The following is an 11,990-nucleotide window of genomic DNA, read 5'->3' as shown; positions in this document are numbered from 1 at the left end:
TGTATAATTCTTTATATTCTCTCTTTGGTACTTATTACTCTCACTTGCATGTCGTCTCCTTCGCACGTATTTTATTTTTAACCTTTGCGTAAATATTTTTTTAATATGCGCCAATTATTTTTTTTCATACACATCGTAATTTTATCCTCTTTCTGAAATTTATTTTTAATAAAACAGTAGCTCAGAGTGTAATAAATAACCACTGCATATCAACTATGGCGTATTAAGAATACTCTATAAAGATTAGTAAAGATAAAATATCTTTGAAAATCTACTGTTTATTTTTAGTCTAGAGGAAAATTTGTAGTAATACACATTCTATCTGCCCTATTTAAACAGATGGCTTCAGAGCTTGTTTCATATTTGCAAGTAAAAAGAATTCGACTTTCTTTGCTTGGAAGAATTTGACTTGGCTGAAGTCGAGAATTTGTTTTTGACATACTCCAGAAAACAAGTTTTTACTACAACTCTGGCGCATCCTAGCATGGCACTTGAAGTGAGACGTTGTAGTGCTAAAAGGCAATGCTATACAAGCTTAGCAAGAAGCGCAGCGTACAAAGAATTGAAACAAAAGATGGAATATCAGTCCGTTATCTGGCTTATTACGGTCGTATAGCGAAAATGCGTCTCTGCTCCACACAGCAAGCTAGAAACTCTGTATTAACAACATTTGTCTCTTTCCAATTGCCAAAATAGCGAATATTTCGATCAGCGTAGATTGTCATACAACCAAAGAGTAGATCTGACAGTAATGCTTATTGGGAAAAAAAAAAAAAGAGTATTGGCAATGATATAATTAGGATCATCCAAAGCAAGTTCAAATGTTCAAATGCAATTCCTTTGATTGTTTTTACAATAAAGGTCAATCAAAGAAAGAATTACAAATGACTTGATGTGCATAAATGAGTCCCCGTTCACAAGTAATCACTAACTTTCAAACACAGAGATTTCAATCTTCCCATTATACCTTTTCTTTTTCTTTTTTGGGGATTAGCTCTTTTTGTAGTAGTACCTTGGCTATTAAAGACGACGATAAACACTCCATGATTTGAATATTAACTCTTGTCATTATAGATAGTTTGCTATACATCTTTTAAATTTTTTGGTAAATGTGAATTTCCTTTTTTGATTTAAGTTACTTACCTCCGAGGGAACAAATGATCGATTTATATGAAAAGGAACTCTCTTTCTTGTTTTACACATGACATGGATTTTGTTTCTGTTTGACACCTGCCAACCCCGATCTTGGCCCTTTTTTTCAACTCGTTGGGTGCTTAAATATCACTGCTTTACTGACATCGGATTTGCGTAATACTAAAGTGTAGAAACACTCTTATATATTTACGATAAGTGATATATAATATTATATGATATCATAAAGTATAATCCGCAGCCGAATTAAACACCATTTAAGGCGGTCTTACTTGATCAGTGTTTAATAATACATAATATGATGATTAAGGAAAGCTTAAAATAAGACGGATGTCCGATAATTACTAAAATAGGATTGCCAAGTCCATTCCTCCACATGGCAAACATAATTGCTCAGATCCGCATCTTTTAGAACGTTCTGTACTAGAAAAGGAAATAGGCGTAGTTTGAAATTAAACAAAGGCATAGAAAATAACCTGCTTGAACAATAACATCTTTTCTTCTTTCTTCTCAGTTTCTTTATTATACAATGTACTATGAACATGACTCAACACTATCAAATGGGAATACACTTCCTCTTCTAACCAGTCCATTCGACCCTGCTCAAGCCATACAGGATAATCCTGATTGTGCTACTGCGCAACTCAGCGATCAATTCGCAAACAATAGTTTAATAGAACCTTTAGATATGCCTATGAATCATCACATCAATCATGATTTTGCTTATGTTGATTCAATTGGCTTTCATTCCCCAAAAGGCTTTACTTCAATGCATTATCCTGCAATGGTAAACAGCATATAAATAACATACAAACAACTGGCTAATTATATTTTCACATGACACAGTCTGCTTCACTACCGAATGATATTTTCTCCCGTTCTCCGGAATCTTCTTCATCTTCCGAATCTAACCCGCTTATTCACGCTCCTTCACACCAGTACTATAATACTAATCAACTATGGCCACAGCACCCTATAAATGTCCCAACATCTCACTCTATACAGCCATTCCATTCTCAAGTCTACCATGACCACGAAGATTCTAGGCGTTCCTCGTCTGTTCCACTTCAACTCAGCTTCGATCCCAGCAGTGATACCCTTTCCTCACCTCATCCCAACAACGCAAAAGCCTCGCCTGTTCAAATTGAAAGAATTATCACTATGCCGCGGAAACGTACGAGTATAGAAGGTCGCCGCCAAAGGATGGATGAAAGACTTTCAAAGGTTAATTTTGATGACATTACGGTTGCAGAGCTCAAGGATTTCTTGAGAGAAAGAGGTTTGTCTGTTACTGGCAGAAAAGCAGAACTCATGGGCCGTTTAAAGCAAGAGTACGACTCGTTATTCAATCACCCTGATTCTCAAAATAAACCACCAACCGAGGTGTCTCAGCCGAATGCTATTGTCCATCGTAGGACAGCAAATACGTTGACGCGCTCACCCAAAAAGTCGCCTAAAAAGGCACATCGTACTTTTATACCTTATCCAACACAAACACAGCATCGACTAGCTACTTCTGTGCCAGAAACACATCCACACTCCTATATGAATGATCAATATATGATGCATGGGTCTTCGCGCTTACGTCAAAGTATAGACAGAGAAGGTATTGTAAAGATAAAGAAAGAAATTACATTGTTTAGTAATATGTTGTCATCATTATCTAGGTTACAGCCAATGTGAAATGCTCAGCTCATTCAATGAAACAGGATATTCCATAGAGAATGTTGATCCTTATGCAGCGCCCAATCAGTTATCAACAACAGCAACGGCAACAACAGAGACTTGGGATAATCAAGCTTTCCAAAGCCTATTTATTACTTTAGACAGAAAATAGGTTCGATCCTCAGGCTGTGTGTGAAACAGTCGATACCTGACCCTTGGTTGTTAATGCACATAAGCAAGCAAGCAAAAGATATATATACATATATATAAAAAGATATGTGTTTTTTTTTTTTTAATGCTGAACGTTTGTGCAAATGTCAAACTTAAGATACACTGGATATTTTACTCATAAAATTCGAATTGACGTATTATTTTTCTTTTTAAAAAGATGTCATTTTAGAAATAAAGAAATGTTATATATTATGACTACGTAATCCGTGAACAGTATAAAAGTGATCGAATAGGATGGACAACATTCCGAATAGGGAGCATATGAGACAAAAATTAAAGTTTGACAGGCAAGAGATATGGCACGGTAATTTCAGAAAAAAAAAAAGATCATCAGGCGAATTCCAAAGAAGCGCGGGGACAAACGGACACAGAACGGCAGATATATTAGTAGTCGTTTTTGCTTCTACACCATTGTCAAAACTAGTTCTCACAGCTGTTGCATATTGTCTCTAAAGCGTCTGCAGTGTCTTTTTATTAATACCAGGAGCTTAGCTAGTAATTAAAGCTTATCTGGTATGGATGAATTATGTTTCAGATTAAAGCTACATTCAAAGCATACTTACTTTTTAGAGTGGTTCACCATCGAAAAGGTACTTGCAGGTTCAGCAAGTTCTAAAGTCATGGATCTGGAGACTATTTTTATAAAGGAAAGCTTGAATATACTTTGATCTTGATGAAAGATAACATTGATCATATTGATTGAAGTATAATCACCCAATTTACGAAATACGCGGTTTTCACAGATGCCTCGAAGCTTCGATGGGCGCTTATTAGTCATCCCAATGTCATCACACATAAAAGCACACAATCTGGGGCTTGAGAAGCTCTTAATTCATAGCAAATATACAAATGTACCTCAAATAACATAAAAAAACAAGGGAAAATCATACATAGCTAAGTTTGTATACACTAATATAAAATATATATATATTGACACTAAAGGCTTAAACAGAGATTTGTACATATCATGTCTTTATCTTTTTCGCATTTTCATCCAAAGTTTCTTCATCTCCCGAATCACTTGCCCGTTTACGTGCTATCTCACTAAATAAAAAAGTTAGCTACATCCTCTTGCTTTTGTCATTACATTTACCTTTTTGCTAAAGGAGACGGTTTATATTCTGCAGCACCCTGAGCACTTATAGAGCCCCTTGACGGCCAATGAAATGTACTTGTTGCTAAGGGCGTCGCTGAAAAATTAAGTGGGCTGGGCAATTCGTTTTGTTGATAGAATTCTGGGTAATAGGTGGAGGGTGACGGTATATTTTGAGCAAACTGTGAAGGAAGGGCAGAAGGAGGAGGGATAGAATAAAGAGAGGGCTGCGGTGGAGGTGGAACAGGCGGTGCGGGTAAAAAGGCGGATGTCTTTTCATTGGGAATTTCTACCTTTAGATTTGTTGGATGTCGCTTGTGCTGGCCTGAATGGCTTTGGGATATTGACGGTGGAGCTGAAGAGGCGTTGGTGGGTACTGATGTAGTCATGAGGTTTGTATGCTGTGGAGGTTGGGCTGATACAACAGTTGCGTAGGGTGTTGCAACTTGACCTTGTACCATATACATTGGTTGAGGTTGCATGGTGTAAATGTCATAATATCCTGAAATCGCTCCTGCCTGAGAAGGAGGATATCCTACAGGCGCTACATATCTTCCGGGGAGAAACTGTTGAGGCTGATAAACAGTTGCTTGTTGTTGTGGTACATGAGTAAGATGAGGATGCTGTTTAGGAGACTGTGGTTGTTGTTGCTGTTGTTGTTGAGTGTGATGAGCTATCTGTGATTGCGGCTGTGGTGAAGTTTGATGATAATGCTTATCAGATACAGATGATCCCTCTTTTGACCTAGATACGTCATTTGCTCCTTCTTCATCTGCTGTTTCATGATCCTCATGTGTTTCCCATACATCCCCGTCTCCGTTCATAAACTATATCATCATCTTAATACCAATCCTAATATCCGCAGCTAAACTTACATCCAGGTTTGACTTGCTTTCATGTGGGTCACTATACTATAATATATGTTAGGTTATTGTAGATAGTCTTTATGTTGTCCATGTTTACTTCAGTGTACTTCATTAATATTTGATCAATATCTGTACTAGCATACTGAACAAGTTTTCCATTGGTATTAAAAATGAGTAAAGCGATTTCACAATCACAAAGTACACTCAATTCATAGGCTTTCTTCATTAAACCTTGTTTTCGTTTTAAGAATGTGACCTGATGATGTGAATAACATGTCCCTTATTCATTATGCTCATTATTTTACTTGTCTGTTTCTTTCATCTTGAATCTTTTGAATCTTGATCTTTTTCCTTCCCATTTCTACATTTTATAAATAACTATTGTAGTGCATGTATTTAAAAATAGCTTATTCTTATACCTATTAATAAAACGCGGAGAAGCTATTTTTTTATGTGTTTAATCCTAGAAATAGAAGTTTATAAAAAAAAGTTCTTGAGATTTCCTAAATGATTTTCTAGGGACTGTGATTGGCTAATAGAGATGTAATATTTTTATGGTGTATAAAATCGAAAAGGAACATAGCGCGGACGTTGATGTCCATGAATAAGTACATTTACAAACATTGCTTGCTTCCTTTGATTGACTATTAAAAGAAAAGAAAAGTACTGAACATAGAGCACGACATTATAATGTTTATTGATATTTATATAACAAATAAACAGCTATATTGCGAATTATGCATTTTTACTGAATACATGATTGTGGTAAGAGCGTTTAAACAAACATTGAACAAAGCGAATGCACAAAAGGTGATGAAAAGTATAAATAAATACCTTTATGAGTTTGTTACTAGGAAACCATTTGGTTTTTGAGTGTGTTTATTAAGGCTGAGCAAAAAAACAAGTTCTTGTTTACACATAAATGTTGTTCTACAGTTCCAACTGTGACAAATACCTATCAGTTTTGGGCATGTTGTGTTCAAGGTTCACCGTGGCTAAAATAGGCAAGCTAGAATAATTAGATTGTAATATATGCCACTGTGCATGTAGAACTATGTGCAATCATTATGCATACCACTATTTACAGGTCACATGATCGTTTGCAATGACACCCATTCACGTGCATACCGATTTCACACAGTTGAGAACGACCCCTTCCAAAAATAGCAAGCATGTCACTTTCTCCTTAACTTTTAGCCTTTTCGTCAAAATGCGGGGAAAAAGAAAAAAGTGGATGTGACATAATGTGATGTGTCTATTTTATTTTACAAAGAAACAAATGATAATTTATATGCAATAATTTAAGCCTTGAATTGATCTTCAGTGACACCCTTTCCCATAGCAGCTGTGGCTGCTACACCACCTGTAACAACCTTGATAAGTTCATCTACATAGTTTGCACCTGACCATTTTTGATGTTGGAGTACATCAACGTTGTGTTCACGTTCCTTGCGTTGAACTTGGGATACATAACCAAGCATGCCTTGTTCCTTGAAGCTCTTTGCAAAAGTAGCTACGTTATAACATTAGTAATTTGCATAAATGTGACATTTTTTTATACTTTACCAGAAGCAAGGGCATTGGCATGAAGGCCACCCAAAGTAATAAATTGCCAGACGAAGCCAAGTTTACCTAATTGTTGAATAAAAGTACCCATGTCGTTATCAGTCAAACCAGCGGCATCCCAATTGAATGAGGGAGATAAGTTGTAGCATAAGAATTTCTCAGGATAAACAGATAAGACGCCTTCAGAGAATTGCTTGGCTTGAGCAAGGATGGGCTTCTTGGTTTCCATCCAGAGCATATCAGCATATGGAGCAAAGGCAATAGCACGAGAAGTAGCTGCTTCAGTACCACCTTCATAACGATAAAGACCTTCACGGACACGGGGAAGATCCCAATCCCAAAAGATATCAATGCCATATTCATTCTTTGCAATTGCACGAGCTTCTGCATTAGACTTGAAGTGGATCTTGGAAAGGTATTCTTGTGCTTCCTTCTTCTTGCCAAGCTTGATCAATTCATCAGCAACAGCAGTACCGTAACGCTTAAGGCCAGCCTTAGCAATCCATTCATCTTCAACAGCTTGGAGGGCAGCACCAGTCTTGCCAGAACGTTCAGCTTCGTTCATGACGGCAGCCAAAGCGCCGATGTTTGGATTGGTGGTACCAACAATGAATTCGTGATCACGGGTATCGATGTTGCTGGTGATTAAAGTAGCAGCTTCCGCATCGGAACGAGCAACGATCAAATTCTCAACGCCCATAATATCGTATTGAACACGAATGGCCACCAAGCGGTTGATGTGCTCTCCAATAGGAACCAAGACTTTACCAGCCATATGGCCGCACTTCTTTGTGGAGGGGGATTGATCCTCAACTGTAAACAAACAATTAGCTTTTTGAAATACTTTAACCATAATAGGAATACTTACCGTGCATACCAGCAGCGCCACGCTCAACAAACATCTTTGCAAGCTTCATCACAGCAGTGATACCACCATGACCAGTGTCACCATCAGCGATGATAGGACGGAGATAGTCAATAAAAGGAGTCTTGGCTCTTTCTTCAGGAGTCATTGCAAGACGAGCTTCACGTTGCTTTCTGTCATGGAAGAGTTGGGCAAAGAAAAGGTGTTCGACCTTGTTGGGAACAGTGTCCATAGGGTAATCAGCAAGATCAGGACCAGGCTCATTAGAGGTAGAAGCAGTTGAAGAACATTGCCAACCAGAGACATAGACAGTATCAAGATGAGGAGCCATTTGAGTGACTTGAACGGGATCAAGAGCACCAAAGGTGTGGGAAGTAGTGCCATTAGCCTTGTTATTTTGGAGGATCTTCCATAACTTCTTGGCTTGAACATCAGATCGATAAGAAATAGGGAAATAACCACGCTTGGATACAATAGCTTCAGCAGTATAAGGACGCTTGACGTGAGCAAAGCGTGGTGATGCCCACCATTTCTTTACTTGTTCTACTTCTTCAAGGAAGAGTTGTTGTTCTTGATCAATAGCCATTTTTTTGTTTTATTAAAGAAGAAGAGAAAAAAAAAAGGAAAAGAAAAAGAAAATGTCATCTATTTATATTAAATCAATCTTTAAGTGTGTGTAATGAATCATATGTAAGCAGATGGGTAACTCGGAAAATGGTTGCGGAAGGATGACTGCATGTGATTTTATTTAAATTTAAGAAACCGAAGCGAGAATTCAAGCTCATGTGAATTAAGTTCCCAATAAATCATTTGTCAGCGTTATAATTGACTTACGGCCCACTCCTCGTTTAAGTTTAGTTGTTGTGTTCCTAAGAGTGCAACAGAGCCAGGTTTCTCAAGGTACTCATATGCTACTCTATGTACATCATCTTGAGATACGTTCAAAAGTGCCTCACGTCGCCTATATAGAAATGCAAAATAAGTCTGTGTCTCTGTGATACCTTCTATTTTTTTACCATTGTCTCATTTCATCAGATACGCCATGTACAAATTCGAGCATACCTTCTTCTGATACACTCAAGGGTGCATCAATTCCTTGGAATATAGATAGTTTTGATTCGGTAAGTTCTTGGTCTGTGAACTCACGATGTTTGATCCACTCGATCGATTTCTTGAATGTGTCTAGGGTTTCTAATGTACGTGGATCTCTATATGAGTAGAATGAAAAGATTCCGTTCAATCCTCCATATCGAGCCCCTCCTCCATAGGCTCCATTCTTTTCTCTAATTTCTTTGTGTAAGTAATGCGTTGTCAAAAGGGAGGATAACACTTGGAGGCTGGCCCCATCTTGATGTGTATAGGGCACTCCTTTCATTACTTGTGCTGCAAAATTCACTTGGAAGGGTAGAGGGAAGAACGTCTTGGGATAATTGGGTTTGAATATATTCTACCAAAAAAATCAATAACTGTACTCTCTTTATCTTTTCTTGTTAAATGCTTTACCACTGCACTACTAGGATCAGGTTTCTTGGTGTCCGTAGGCAATCCTTCGATGAATCGCACAAGCGACTTTGTATTAGGTTCTACAGCGTCCTCACCACAAGTAATAGCAATTCTTAATGAGGATTGTGATAACACAATGGATGCAATTTGCTTCAACTTTTCAACTACTTCAGACAAGTCCTCCTTTTGAGCCAACTGATTCATAAATCTGACCTGAGTCAATCCACTCATTAGCTCGGTATTATGCATGCCAGGCGTTAAAGAGGAACTGGCGAATGTACGAGCAAAGATATGACCGGCATCAGCAATCGAATTTACCATGGATGACGCATTGCTGTTGATCAAGATCTTTAGCTTTTCAACATTATCAAAATTAGTGCCATGTATGAGTTTAGATAATATGCTGTACATCTTGTCAATGTTTCTGTCCAGACAGTGGCCCGCTAATACAATGCCTTCTTCAAGATGATCCAGGTCAGAGTGGTTTGTAGATATGGATGTGCTTGCTTTTAATCCGCCTGTATATAGTCTAATTTCGTCATCGATTTCTGCCATCGTTTGATCTTTAGTTCCCAACGACAGCAATGAATCGCAAAATAATGGCAAATACATCTTCAAATCATCCGAGAATAAGGGGAGTGAACTAATGGCTCTAAAGTATGTAATGCCGTTTGTTGACGTAGTTCTCCATTGAACAGGTGCATTACAAATGCCAGTGTGTTCCAGCACGGTATGCTTTGTCTTTGTCGAAATGTCACTTAGATGAAGGGTGGGTAAGCAGGTCAAATCTTCTGTTTGTTCCTGTGATTTCAGCAACTCTTTTCCATCTTTTTCAATTTCAATCTTATCTTGCTCAGTTAAGCGGTCTACTTTTTCTTTCAATCTCTGTTCCTCTTCCTGAGCTAACTGAGAAAAGTACTGCTCATCAGGTCGCATGACAAAGTATAACGTGTGTGGATTATCAATCAAGTACTTTTCTATCAACTTTTCAAAATAGCGTCCCTTCTCGATCTCTGACTTGAGTCGGTCAAGATTCTTATTTACTTGCAGCAACTCGATAGGCTGTACTCCGTTAAACCATCCAGAGGTAATGCCGTGCATAATACCAAGTCCAAAATCGGCAGTCTTGTGTTTTTGTCCGAGCTCCATCTGGTGAATGGCTGCTTCAATACGCTTGGGATCAAACCCTTGTTCCTTGACTTGATGAAGAACTGATTTGATCGTGTTGTTTATTTTGTCTACATCTTCATTTTTGACGCCTTGTAAACCAATAGACAAATAGCTTGTGCTGAAATAGATTAAGGCTAAGTAAATCTTTGTTTACTTACACACGTCTGCTTACCTTGCGCTAGTATCATAACCGGTATTGGCTGAAAACTCTGATCCCAGGTTGCTGTCAATCAATGCTTTATACATAGGTGAAGCATGACCATCAAGTAAAAGATAGGACAGTACACGCATTGAAAACGTTTCAAAGGGGTCCTAAATATATATATGCATAGTAAGAAAAACTGATTTCGTCATAGTTAACCTCTCTCTATCTACCGATATTTGGTTAGCAAGGAAAGAGACGGAAAGTTTTGTTTGTCTGTCGGCTGGGCTCACTAGAAGAGTAATTTATCTCTGTGGTTAGCATTTTGAACTGCATAAAAAGTATACATCCTTACTTGGATCTAAGGCACAAGTTGTCTCAACACGTCTTGGTGCAGTCCAAGGAGATACATTCTTATTGACAGTGGGTACTTTTGTCTTTTCAAATCCTTTCAGCTTCTCTCCAATGGCTCTCAGGTGTTCCTCCAGAGGGAAGTTGCCTTTTTTCAAGGTTAGGTCCTTTTTTTTATCTACTTGACTTATAAATATGTACCATATGTGTAAAAGCGTGAATTGCTAGGATGATAATGTTTTCTATGAAAGTCGATCAACTGTTCGTGCGTGAGGTCTGTGATATATTTGGGGTCACCGCCGCTGAGGTGTTCATAATTTGTGCCAGGAAGCATTGCTTGCTCTGCGCGGCAATAAAACAAGTAGTTGGAGTCTGACTAATATCTGCATTAATGACCTGACACCCTGTTGATATAAAAAGCTTACAGTCTGTCCTTTCATCTCGTTATATACGACTCCTTTAAACTGAATGGGTGTGTTAGGATCTATAACCTTTTCATAAGTCCCCAGCATTTTTTTTTTTGCTATGTTCTATTACCTGTCGGTATCTGATGCTCTAGTCTCCAACCTTCCTGTTTAAAGTCTAACCTATCCAATTTTGGATGGAACACAGCATCCATATACACATCTCGAAGGTTAGCGTAGTCTACTGTATTTGTCGTAGCAAATGGATAGATTGTATAGTCACTAGCTAAAAGATTAATTAGTCGAGTGATAATGATATAGAGCATATATAAATATATACCTGTAAAAGCATTCATGAATGTAGCCAAGCTTCGATTTAACATTTTAAAGAAAGGATCTCTCACAGGATACTTTTCACTTCCACATAAAGTCGTGTGTTCCTATATTGAATGCTTAATTCCTCTCTTTCTGTGTATTATTCTTTTATAGTTTACCAATATATGAGGTACACCCGTACTATCTTGAACAGGTGTATGAAAACCAACAGCAAATACGTTATTGGAGTCATCTCTGTCAATATGCAAGTGTTGTGCCCCAGTTGCTTCATGCTTTAAACTGATAGCTGTCAACTCTAATTCAGGAACTCGTTGAACCTATTGAACAAAAAAATGTTTTTAGCTGTTATTTTCATAAGATCTTTATGTAATGAACCTGTTGAACTTCATAGCCTTGTAATTTATGGCCGGGGGTCAAAATAGCTTTATGTTGTGAGTTGTATGCAAATGAAAGGGAACATGGCATACCTTTTGTAGTATAGCTTCTAATATTCCTCTGCAGCACACGCGAAGATAGTCTTAGCTGTACTGACATGTTTTATCGTTGGATACAGAACAATAATAAAAAACAAGCAAAAAAAAACAAAACTAAAACATTTTGCTTGTTCGGACCTTCATCGTAACCCAAAAGGTCGGCAACCAATAAG

The 11,990-nt window shown here is 37.8% G+C and overlaps 4 protein-coding genes across 4 annotated transcripts; 1 reads left to right on the top strand and 3 right to left on the bottom strand.

Moving 5' to 3' along the window:
- The first annotated feature begins 1,676 nt into the window (after positions 1 to 1,676).
- RHIMIDRAFT_265508 (uncharacterized protein) lies at positions 1,677 to 3,156 on the top strand. The gene is made up of 3 exons (XM_023611827.1): positions 1,677 to 1,939; positions 1,999 to 2,758; positions 2,820 to 3,156. The coding sequence occupies exons 1-3, from the start codon at positions 1,682 to 1,684 to the stop codon at positions 2,987 to 2,989; spliced, it is 1,188 nt and encodes a 395-aa protein (XP_023469946.1). The 5' UTR covers positions 1,677 to 1,681; the 3' UTR covers positions 2,990 to 3,156.
- A 1,626-nt stretch (positions 3,157 to 4,782) lies between these two features.
- RHIMIDRAFT_265507 (SRF-like protein) lies at positions 4,783 to 5,663 on the bottom strand. The gene is made up of 4 exons (XM_023611826.1): positions 5,427 to 5,663; positions 5,313 to 5,368; positions 5,017 to 5,263; positions 4,783 to 4,968 (listed from the first exon to the last, which is right to left on the bottom strand). Exons 2-3 carry the CDS (start codon positions 5,364 to 5,366, stop codon positions 5,048 to 5,050), a joined length of 270 nt encoding a protein of 89 aa, XP_023469945.1. The 5' UTR covers positions 5,367 to 5,368; positions 5,427 to 5,663; the 3' UTR covers positions 4,783 to 4,968; positions 5,017 to 5,047.
- Positions 5,664 to 6,308: 645 nt separating this feature from the next.
- RHIMIDRAFT_197836 (isocitrate lyase and phosphorylmutase) lies at positions 6,309 to 8,024 on the bottom strand (the record flags this gene model as incomplete). The annotated part of the gene is made up of 3 exons (XM_023606232.1): positions 6,309 to 6,520; positions 6,574 to 7,386; positions 7,442 to 8,024. The coding sequence occupies 3 exons, from the start codon at positions 8,022 to 8,024 to the stop codon at positions 6,309 to 6,311; spliced, it is 1,608 nt and encodes a 535-aa protein (XP_023469944.1).
- A 233-nt stretch (positions 8,025 to 8,257) lies between these two features.
- Positions 8,258 to 11,878, bottom strand: RHIMIDRAFT_233837 (uncharacterized protein; the record flags this gene model as incomplete). The annotated part of the gene is made up of 13 exons (XM_023608039.1): positions 8,258 to 8,399; positions 8,455 to 8,885; positions 8,942 to 10,229; positions 10,284 to 10,423; positions 10,487 to 10,545; positions 10,609 to 10,752; positions 10,806 to 10,980; positions 11,030 to 11,088; positions 11,142 to 11,294; positions 11,349 to 11,448; positions 11,503 to 11,661; positions 11,720 to 11,766; positions 11,812 to 11,878. The coding sequence occupies 13 exons, from the start codon at positions 11,876 to 11,878 to the stop codon at positions 8,258 to 8,260; spliced, it is 2,964 nt and encodes a 987-aa protein (XP_023469943.1).
- Positions 11,879 to 11,990: the final 112 nt, after the last annotated feature.

The sequence above is a fragment of the Rhizopus microsporus genome (assembly GCF_002708625.1).
Source record: "Rhizopus microsporus ATCC 52813 unplaced genomic scaffold scaffold_2, whole genome shotgun sequence".
Taxonomy (NCBI): domain Eukaryota; kingdom Fungi; phylum Mucoromycota; class Mucoromycetes; order Mucorales; family Rhizopodaceae; genus Rhizopus; species Rhizopus microsporus.
Note: the sequence above shows the minus strand (reverse complement) of the source record. Positions and strands in the feature narration are given on the sequence as shown.